At 31.5% G+C, this 11933-nt stretch overlaps 1 protein-coding gene across 1 annotated transcript; it reads left to right on the plus strand.

Moving 5' to 3' along the window:
* The first annotated feature begins 5285 nt into the window (after positions 1–5285).
* Positions 5286–10650, plus strand: LOC107888651 (alpha-mannosidase 2). The gene is made up of 4 exons (XM_041077495.1): positions 5286–6004; positions 6730–6879; positions 7055–7087; positions 7477–10650. Exons 1-4 carry the CDS (start codon positions 5426–5428, stop codon positions 10210–10212), a joined length of 3498 nt encoding a protein of 1165 aa, XP_040933429.1. The 5' UTR covers positions 5286–5425; the 3' UTR covers positions 10213–10650.
* The last annotated feature ends 1283 nt before the right edge of the window (positions 10651–11933 follow it).

The raw sequence follows: 11933 nt of genomic DNA on the forward strand, positions 1-11933 counted from the left end.
TATGTGATAGCAATTTACAGATTGATTATATATTTTATAAAATTATTATTTAAATAATAATATATCAAATAAAATTATTGATGAAATAATATTTAAAATGTATAAATAGATTAAAAAATATACTTAAAATTTTAAAAGATAATATATTTGTAATATTATGAATATAATTTATACTGTACTTACTAGGAAAGAAGTTTAAAAGTTAAAATTGTTATAATAAAATTTAAAATTAAATTTTAAAAATAAAGTTTAAAACAATTTTTAATTTTAGAAATCATATATATATCTAATAAATTTTAAGTTTAAATTTTTTTTAAATAATTTATTTTGGGACAAAATAAAGTTTTAAATAATGCAAAAGCACATATTTGACTTATGAAAAAAATAAAAAATAGTTCACTAATTTCTTTTTATAATATAGATAGTGCTGCAGGTAAAAATGAAATATTTAAAATTTACTAAATATTTTTTGAAAATGTTAAAAAATTAAATTTTGAGGGAAAAATAATGACTATTATTAAATTTATTTTATATTAAACATCATTTAATGCAATATAGTCTTGCATTTTAACTATAGAGGAAGTAATCATTTAATAAATATGGTTATGAAATAAATATTAAGATAAATAAAGATAAAGATAAAGATAATTAAATAATATTTATTTTTATGATAATAGTATTTATCTCTATGAAAAAATATTAAAAATAATTAAATAATTTGTTGCTTTAAATATTTAATATTGAATTGAAGTTATAAATTTTTTTTGATATATTACTTAAAATTGAGTATGGAATATAATTAGTTATTTGATAAATATAGATTTTAAATTATAAAAAATCCTATATTCTACATTGTATCCTAATTTTTTTTAATATTTCACCTTATTCTAAACAAAAATTAAATTTCTATAGGTAAAGTTTTTATAAGATAATATAATATTTAAAATAAAATAAAATTAACTTAATTGAAAATATTCTCTATTAAGTGATAAGTAGTTTTTATCTAATTATCATTTTTTACTTTTTTTTGTAGAATAATTCTATCATTTTTTTATTTTTTATTATCAAACATGTGTAAAAAAATTAAATTATTGAAAATTGATTTCATTTTTTAACGGTTTATCAAACAAGTCGTATATTTTTAAAGGAGAAATAAAAATATATCATTTAAATTAAATTATCTGTTAAATTTTTTAAACTTTAATCTAAATATTAATATTAATAAATTAAGTAATGCAAAAATAGGATAGTTAAAGTAATAAATTAATATGCAAATATGATATTTTTCTTTAATATCCAGAATTTATTTATTTTTTTACTATTATCTCTTGAATAATAAAATTAAAATGATATTTTTTTAAATGTAATGATAGAAAAAATAAAATAAATTGGGATATATAAAAAAGGTTTAAAAATGAGTTATTTTGTATAAATGTTTTTAAAAGTAAGTGTTAAAAACTTGAATTATATAATCAAACTAATAAACTTAAATATAAAATCAAATTATAATTTAAAATTTTATAGAAATAGGTATTAAATGAGTTTTTTTATTTGGATATTTTATATTTATCTCAGGTAATGTATTTATAATTTTAAATTATCTTCTGTCTTTTTAAAAAAATAACATAAGTAAATAAATTCTGTGTTTTCTTCTGCTCGTACTAAGGGAGAAGTCAGAAAATTTTTTAGGAAGGTCGAAATTGAATTGTAATTTTTACGATAATAAAAATGTAAATTTTAAAAGATTAAATCAAAATTTTATCTTTTTAAGGGAACTAAAATGTAATTTTATTTTTACTAATTTAAAATTTTAAAAATTTTTAAGGGGTTAGAACCGCTGACAACCCCTAAATTTGCGCTTGACTCGTATGTTTCTTATAAATATCTTCTTTCTTTTTTTTATTTGAATTCACGGTTGTTTTTTAATTGCCCATCATGCTTATTTTTAAAACGAAAATTATCCTATTTTTTATTTTTATAAATGATCATTTTTATGTGATAAAAATAAAATAAAATATGGAACATGAAATTATTTCAAAATGAATTATTGAGATAATTTAAATTAAAATTATTAACAAAATATTAGATAATTAAAATTAAAAATTATTGAGAATTTATTATATTTTATTTAAAATAGTATGAATTTATTAGATAAAATCAAACACGTGTTACATGACAATAATATAAATATGTCACGTGTAAAAAAATAAATGTCCACTTTAAGTGGGGTCTTAAACTGTGTAATATAACTAGTTCAGGTTCAAACTTTTAGTATTGGGTATAAAATATGATTGGATTTGGATAATATATTTGTTTGGTTTGAGTAATGGGTTTGAGTTTAAATAATTAAAAAATTAGTCGAAACCTTATGTATGTGCGTAGAAATAATAAATTTAGAATATAAATGTGTGCTTAAAATTATATACAATCAAAAATTAAATGTATATTTTGAAACTAGTTAATAATAATATATGAAATATATACGATATTAAAATGAAAAAAAATAGATTAAATTGCAAGTAAGATAACATTTAAACACGTAATTACATTAAGTTAAGAATATTGTTAAGTATGACTCATATTCCGGTCAAATTTGAGAGATAATCTCCCAATTAAATTCAGTTTATTTATTTCAGTTAAACTCTAATTAGTCTATATTATTTTATTATTATTTGAATTACGAATTTAGCCTATAAATAGACTCTTTTACAAAAAAAATTATATTTACCCATAGTTTTTTATCCTCTTTGGAGGGTTTTTCGATGTTAAATTTGTGTGTGTTTAATTTCTCAATTTATTCCATTATTTTTACTTATTCGTTGCTTAATCAGGTCGATCCCCAATAAATATTAAATGGATATAATTATTTATTATGGTGTTGTCATCAATTTGAGTTGGTGTCGAGTTGACTTGTGACACCAACTCAATTAACATATATATAAAGTGTATAATAAAATTAAAATGTATAAAAAATTCAAAATGAAGTTTTGGTTGAGTAGTAAAATTAAAGTTCTACACGTTGTGTGGGTTCAAAATAATATTTTTGTAATTTTCCTAACCTAGTTGGTATCTGATTAACTCGTGATACCAGCTCAGTAAGGGGCTTAAATGATAGTATATATACAACTTATGAAAGTAATAAATTGTGCATATTAAAATATGGTTGAAAAAGACATTTGTTGTTCAAAAAAAATATTTCCCAAATTGAAATGACCTTAGTATAGTTAAAAAAATGAGGTTGGATTGTACTAATGCCAAGGGACTAGAACTTTAGTTTGGCAAACCGCACGGCTTTAGGTTATTTCTTTTATTTAAATCCATCTAAGTTAACTTAACTCTTGAAAGATGATAAATTTCACAAAAATTCTCTAAGGCACTGAAATATAGTGGAAGCAAACTCAACAGACAAACGAGCTAGAAAGAATTGAAAAGCCACTGGTATTATTACAAATGATGAGGAATACTCTATTTTTAGTAAAACTCTTCTAGATCTAACGGTACAAATCGAATTACATCAACGACTATGATTTTAAACTCTATACATTTTTATCCTTAAGGATTTACAATAATTACTCTAGTAAATCTAGTTTTACTGGAGTGTTTCATTGGCACTAATGCTTCAAGTAGATGGGTTCTCCATATGTTTCATGAGTCGGGCCAATTCAAGTGGGTTAAATGAGTCCTATTTCATCAGTTGACCTTCATGGGATGTTTTGCGTGCATTCGTCACGGGCTTTGATCTGCGGCCCGTGACACTAGCGTGTTACATGTCTCATAATTTCAATTATAGGCGGAATAAAAATGATTCATGCTTCGAAGAGTACATGAAGATAATCTCAATGATGTAGATTCAAATTTAGATGATGACGAACTTGATTAAGGACCAACAAACTTGATAAGTCGAATATATTAAATATTAAAGAAGGAATAACCCACCAAATATGCACTAGAACAATTAGATAAAAAATATCATATTTATTTTTCTTGTTATTTTATTAATAATCGTATTATCGACTACTTTTTTGAACTAATATAATTCATATAATGATTTTATTTTAATTTTTGTTAATTGTTTAGATTCTATTTTTATCTCACTAATAATTTTTAAAATATAAATTATGTAATTGTGTAATTACAATTTGTATTACTAAACATGATATAGGAAATTACGATATAATTATTCTTTATAATTACAAGAGATAATTATACTTTTATTCAGTTACTCCATGCTATCTAAACAAACAGTTAAGCTAGATTTATAAAACCTTTAAAGTCATTTATTTTAGGTTAAATTAAAAAAAAAGTCACTTTTGTTTCTTTCAGATTACATTTTTGTCATTTATGTTTGAAATATTATGTTTTAGTCATTTATGTTATCATTTTGTTACGAAGTGGTTATTCTACCGTTAAGTTCTGTTACTTTCATCTCAGCAATTGGACATTCAAGTTGGCATTTAAAACCTATTTGGACTGTCGTTAGGGAGGTAACAAAGTTTAACGGCAAGGTAACCACTTTGTAACAAAACGATAATGTAAGTAACTAAACATAATTTAAAATAGAGGTGATCATGGGCCGGGTTCGAGCTGGGCCCAGACAAGACAAAATTTTAGGCCCGTCTACTAGGCCAGGGCCCGGCCCGACCTGAAATATGGGCCTAAAAATTTATCCAAGCCCGGCCCGAAATAAATTTGCTAAGCCCGAGCCCGGCCCGGCCCGACCCATATTATTATTTTTTTGCTTATTTCATTAAAAAAAATTAAAAATATAATAAATCAAATATATTTAAAAACATAAAAATAAATATTAAAACAAATAAAAATGATACTAAAACAATTCTTAAAAAATACACAAATTGACAATATAATAAAAAATGGTTATATTAAAAATTTAAAATGATTAAAAATAAAATAAAAAATATATTAATATATAATTCGGTCCGGGCCCGATCCGGCCAAAAAACTCTTATCCAAGGCCCGGTCCGTTTTCTAAACGGGCCTCGTTTTTTTGCCCAAGTCTATTTTTCGAGCTTATATTTTTACTCAAATCCTCCTATTTTTCGGGCGAGTCTTCGGACCGGACCGCCCAGCCCATGATCAGCTCTAATTTAAAACAAACATATTTAAATGAGGAAGAAGCAAATTAGTAGGTTGTAATGCCCCCAAATCAGTCTCGTTTTAGTCATTGAGGTAAATAAAATTTGATGGTAATAAAGAGACCCACGTTTGTAAAATATGTCCGAAATTTCTACGTTGATTTAAAAGTTTTCACTCAAAATTAGAAGCCCATCACATTTAAAAAAAGAACATCAAACAACAATTTTTAAAAAAAAAAAAAAGAAAAGAAAATAAAAGAAAACAAATCTCTAAGAAAACGGAGGAAAATAAAGAAGAAGGAAGAAACAAAGGCAAATAGGGAATCCCAAACATGCCCTTATCCTCCTACCTTGGCAGCAACCGCCGTGGCGGAGGATGGACACAGGCGTTGCTTCCGTCTTCATCATCAGTCACCGTGAAATCAACCCCCAAAGCCCATCAACCTCGAAAGCCACGCAAACGGACGGCTCTCCTCAACTTCCTCTTCGCCAACTTCTTCACCATTGCGCTTTCCGTTTCGCTTCTCTTCTTCCTTTTAACCCTTTTCCTCTTCGGAATCCCCAAACCCATTTCCTCACACTTCAAGCCCCGATCCCTGTCCAGAAGGCTCTCCTCCCGGAGGCCTGTCACCCGGAAAAAACCCGGTTCCAATCCCTACCAGAACGGTGCCGCTGTCGACATAACAACTAAACAATTGTATGATAAAATTGAGTTTTTGAACAAGCCTGGAGGGGCTTGGACACAAGGGTGGAAAGTTTCTTATAAAGGAGACGAATGGGATAGTGAAAAGTTGAAGGTTGTTGTGGTGCCCCATTCTCATAATGATCCGGGGTGGAAGTTCACCGTGGAAGAGTATTATGAGAAGCAAACAAGGCATATACTTGATACCATTGTTGAAACTTTATCAAAGGTTATTTTTCTTCCTCTTTTGGGGTTCTTGGCGGTTTAATTCTTGGTGGGTTTTTGTTAATATTAGGTCAAATGGTTGAATAAAGTTGCATTTTGCATTGGGGTTGGGTTTCTGAGCTTGTTACCTTTTTTTGTGGGGGTTGACAGTTTGATATTTAGTGTTTGAAAAAGTTTAAGAATTTGATTGGGAATCGATTGTTAAGCTTGATAGCTTTTTTGTTTGATATTTAGTGCTGAATAGAGATTAAATTTTGATTGGGATTTGGTTTTTGAGCTTGGTTAGTATTTTGTTGATCAATGGCGCTGAACTCAGGTTACAATGAATTAAATAGCGTGAATTTTCTTTTTGGCTTTCCTTTGCATAGAAATGGAATTTCATATATTCTTCTGATTCCTTTGGGATATAAATTTGTTTGATGGTTTTTTGGAGTAATTACTGAAGTAGATTATTGGTTTTCGGTTATGGTGTTTCATTTTATAAAGTTAATCTTTGAATTGTGCTGAAATGGTTAAATGTAGTGAGAATTTTGATTGGCATTACAGTTTTTTGAGCCTTTTTAATTCCTGTTTTCCAGTTCTACTTCATGGACTCAATGTGTTGCACTAAGGTGGTTTGGTGCACCTGGACTTAATTATTTCTATTAAATTGGGGTAGATACAGGAAACTGTTAACTTATAGGAACAACCTGTTAAATTTTCTAAAAGTTGTTTGAATTGAATTTGCAGGATAGTCGACGGAAGTTCATATGGGAAGAGATGTCTTATTTGGAAAGGTGGTGGAGAGATGCCTCAGATGATAAAAGGGAGTCTTTCACAAATTTGGTGAGGAATGGTCAGTTAGAAATAGTAGGAGGTGGCTGGGTGATGAATGATGAGGTATTCCAACACACTTGTATAATACTAGCAATTCATGTATGTGGGGGGTAGGGGCTTACAATTTTGTTTTCTTTTCTGTCATTTTAGTCCTGTATTTCGGATTAGACTTCAATATAGCTGTTTTGCTACATGAGGTTTTGCTTTTGGCTAAACTAATTTCTTTTTCTTAATGCAGGCAAATTCACATTACTTTGCTATAATCGAGCAGGTATATCTTAAACCCTGTTTCTTGGTGATTGTAGTTGGATTTATGACTATTTTCAGGTCGTCTTGGTATGTTGGCAGCTTGTGATTTTATGTGCATTTCCATTAATTTCGGTCCATGATGTCATCTGCAAAAAATATGTAGTTGTCGTACATTTTTTAATTCTCACTCCAATAGATTCTAGACTTGTTGTAGTATACATCCTCAAAAGGAAGGGCTTAGTCTTGCATTTGTGGAATCTAATACTTGTGTAACTTCGTGTATTGTTTTATTGTCTTCTTTGCATTTACACCAATGATTATAAAGGTTTATATTTTTCATGTTTCTGTCCTCAAAAACTCTTTAATGCCTTGTATTTTCTCTTTGATTTATATATATATTTTTATAAGCAGATAACTGAGGGAAATATGTGGCTGAATGACACTATCGGGTTTATTCCAAAGAATTCTTGGGCAATAGATCCCTTTGGTTACTCACCTACCATGGCTTATCTTCTCCGTCGAATGGGCTTTGAGAATATGCTTATTCAAAGAACCCATTATGAGCTGAAGAAGGAACTTGCTTGGAATAAAAATTTGGAATACATCTGGCGTCAAAGCTGGGATGCTGAAGAAACTACTGACATATTTGTGCACATGATGCCATTTTATTCATATGATATTCCTCATACTTGTGGACCAGAGCCTGCCGTTTGTTGTCAGTTTGATTTTGCTCGTGTTCATGGCTTTTTTTATGGACGGTGCCCATGGGAATACCATCCTATAGAGATTGACCAGGAAAATGTGAAGGAGAGGGCACTAACGCTACTAGATCAATATAGGAAGAAGTCAACCCTTTACCGGACAAATACACTTCTTGTACCTCTTGGAGATGATTTCCGCTATGTCAGCATTGATGAAGCCGAAGTGCAGTTTAGAAATTATCAAATGATATTTGATTATATCAACTCTAATCCCAGCTTAAATGCTGAAGCAAAATTCGGTACTTTGGATGACTATTTCCAGACCCTTAAGGACGAGGCTGACAGAATAAATTATTCCCTTCCTAGAGAAATTGGCTCCGCTCAGGTTGTAGGTTTTCCTTCATTATCAGGTGACTTCTTTACTTATGCCGATAGGGAGCAGGATTATTGGAGTGGCTATTATGTATCAAGACCTTTCTTCAAAGCTGTTGATAGAGTACTAGAGCAAACACTTCATGCATCAGAAATGTTGATGGCATTTTTATTTGGTTATTGCCAGAGAATACAATGCGAAAAGCTGCCAACAATGTATGCGTATAAGTTGACAGCTGCGAGGAGGAATTTAGCTCTTTTCCAGCATCATGATGGGGTGACTGGAACTGCCGAGAATCATGTTGTTCTCGATTACGGAACACGGATGCACACTTCTTTACAGGACCTGCAGATTTTCATGTCTAAAGCAATTGAAGTATTGCTTGGACTTCGCCAAGAGAAGTCAGATCAGAACCCTGCCCAGTTTGATCCCGTACAGATGAGATCTAAATACGATGCTCTGCCAGTGCATAGAGCAATCAGTGCTCGGGAAGGAACCGTACAATCAGTTGTACTCTTTAATCCACTGGAGCAAACAAGAGAAGAGGTTGTGATGCTAGTTGTTAATAGACCTGAAGTTTCTATTTTGGACTCGAACTGGACATGTGTTGAAAGCCAGGTTTCTCCTGAACTGCAGCACGACAAAAGCAAGATTTTTACGGGCAGGCATCGAGTTCACTGGAAAGCTTCTGTCCCTGCCATGGGTTTGCAGACATATTATATTGCCAATGGCTTTGTCGGATGTGAAAAAGCTAAACTAGCAAAACTAAAGCTCTTCTCAAATTTGAGTTCAATACAGTGCCCTACACCATATGATTGCTCAGAAGTAGAAGGAGATGTGGTTGAAATTGAGAATCAGCATCAAACTCTCACCTTTGGTGTCAAGCATGGTTTGTTACAAAAGGTAATCCAGAAAAATGGTCCGCAAAATACCGTGGCTGAAGAGATAAGCCTTTACTCAAGTACCGGAGGTGCATACTTATTTGTCCCCCATGGTGAAGCTGTGCCTATAATTCAATCTGGTGGGCATCTGGTTATCTCTGAGGGTCCCTTGATGCAGGAGGTGTACTCTTATCCGAAGACTGCGTGGGAGAATACTCCGATCTCCCATAGTACCCGTATTTATAATGGAGGCAATACGATCCAGGAGTTTCTGATTGAGAAGGAATATCATGTTGAGCTTCTCGGCAACAATTTTATTGACAAAGAATTAATTGTTAGATATAAGACAGATATTGACAACAAAAGAATTTTCTACACTGACTTGAATGGCTTTCAGATGAGTCGGAGAGAAACATATCATAAGATTCCGTTGCAGGGGAATTACTACCCCATGCCTTCTCTCGCTTTCATGCAGGGGTCCAATGGCCATCGGTTTTCTTTCCATTCTCGGCAGTCACTGGGTGCAGCAAGCTGTAAACAGGGGTGGCTAGAGATTATGCTTGATCGTCGTTTGGCGAAAGATGATGGTCGTGGTCTTGGACAAGGTGTGGTGGACAATCGTGTTATGAATGTTGTTTTCCATATCTTGATCGAATCCAATATTTCTTCGACTTCAAATCCCATTTCTGACCCACAGCCTCTGAGTCCATCTCTTCTCTCGCATTGTGTTGGTGCTCACTTGAATCATCCCTTACATGCATTCATTGCCAAGAAGCCACAAGACATTAATGTGCAGACACACTGGAATCCCTTTTCTCCTCTAACTACTCCCTTACCTTGTGATCTTCATATCGTGAGTTTTAAAGTCCCCCGACCAGCCAAATATTCTCAGCAGCAGGTCGGCGATCCTAGGTTTGTTTTAATGTTGCATAGGCGGAACTGGGATCCTTCTTACTGCCGGAAGGCCAGATCTGAGTGCACTACCGCGGCTGATGAACCTGTAAATCTATTCAACATGTTCAAGGGTCTTGCGGTACTGAATGCAAGGCCAACTTCCTTGAATCTTCTACATGAGGATACGGAGATGCTAGGGTACACTGAGCAGATTGGTGAGGTCTCACAAGAAGGCCGTGTAATTATTCCTCCCATGGAAATACAAACATACAAGTTAGAATTGCGGGCACAACAGTAAATGCCGGGGGCTGATTTAAACTGTGTGCTGCTATCTCATGTGATATCTGACCAAGTTAAGAACCTCGAAGACGGTTAGTAAAGTAAAAGACTTTCTGAGGTATGTAACTTAGGAAGAGTAGTGGAAATGCTAAGAGATTAGCGTCATTAAATTCCCATAGAAAGATACCAGGATAGTTTTCGGTTTTTGTACAATTAGTATATTATAACTTCAACACTGAGAAATCTATGTTTACTATATTCTTCCTAGAAACTGAGGTTTGTGGTCTATATTATTTGACCATAATCAACTTCAAATTTTGCTTGTATAATCTTCTGTTGTGAAGATTGATTCTCAAAACAGTGAGTTTAGCTCCAAATGCATATGAAAGTTGCACAGAAAGGGCTTTTTTCAAGCGTACTACTTTGAGAATGATATTAAATGCAGGCCGTTAATTCATTTTCCCTTTGTTTCTTGTCATCCAATCACCTTATTTTTTCCTTTTGACAAAATTGCTATAAATCATTATCATTCATGCTTGGCTCCAACTTTGAAATGAATATGGAATTCCTTGATTCCACTGATAGAATATGCTATGTTTATTTATTGTTCAAGAACTGTTTTTCCATGTGAGCAAATCCACATTTCAATATTTGGAAAATTTAGAGTTAGACTTGTCTGAGAGTATATCCAATCAGAACAGAACTCTTCAATATTTGGAAACAAAATAGGTTTGAGTAGAAAAAAGAAAAAAATATTTAAAATATGGGTTGGCCTAACTTGTTTTGCAAGTTTCTGATAACAAAAAGAAACAGAACTCTTCAATATTTGGAAACAAAATAGGTTTGAGTAGAAAAAAGAAAAAAATATTTAAAATATGGGTTGGCCTAACTTGTTTTGCAAGTTTCTGATAACAAAAAGAAATGATCTCTTTTAATATTATATATTAAGTAATTCATATGAGTATCTTGATTTGGTGCTATAGCTTCCTTTATAATGTAATATAGAGTAAATTGGATGAAATCTTTAACACCAATATACTCTTTGCACTATCATACATGGACTAGTTTATACATTTTTTAATAGAGTGAGTAAAATATAATCTAATTTCTAATACAGAAGCCTCCATAGTACTTTTACCGGCAAAGTTTCATTCCAGCTGAGTTTCCCCGTGGAAGATTGATTCAAGGCTTTCCATTATTGATAAGTCTGCAGCAGCAGCTAATTTAGTAATCATAAATGTGGCATGTAGCTTTGAACAATCATGAAGACTTGTACATATTACGTATGCGACACCTTGTTGATTCTGAGCAATCATAGAATATCTGATCCTATTCAAGGCCTCCGATTTGTGGACACAGTAGCTCGTGAATCCTTGAAATCCAGACAGTAGGACATATCAAACACCACATTGTGCCGCAAGAGTTCCTCTTTAACTGGTAAGGAGTTGTTGTAGATTTTCCGTACGAGTTTCCAAAGGAAAACCTGAATGTAGTGGCTCAAACTGTTAGTGAGCCATTTTTGGAGCCAACAGTGGATACATTTGATACTTATCGCTAAATGGATACTCCGCATGCTTATGGTGCACAAGAATCTGACAAATAAACGGAAAATTTTCTAAAAATAAGTCATAATAGTTAAATGTATTAATTGAATTAGTTTATTACTAATGCATGTAAAAAATAATACTTCTACCGAAACGTATTATTAGTATTATCTGACTGATGAGAGAAAATTTATTA

This window comes from Gossypium hirsutum, chromosome A09 (assembly GCF_007990345.1).
Source record: "Gossypium hirsutum isolate 1008001.06 chromosome A09, Gossypium_hirsutum_v2.1, whole genome shotgun sequence".
Taxonomy (NCBI): Eukaryota; Viridiplantae; Streptophyta; class Magnoliopsida; order Malvales; family Malvaceae; genus Gossypium; species Gossypium hirsutum.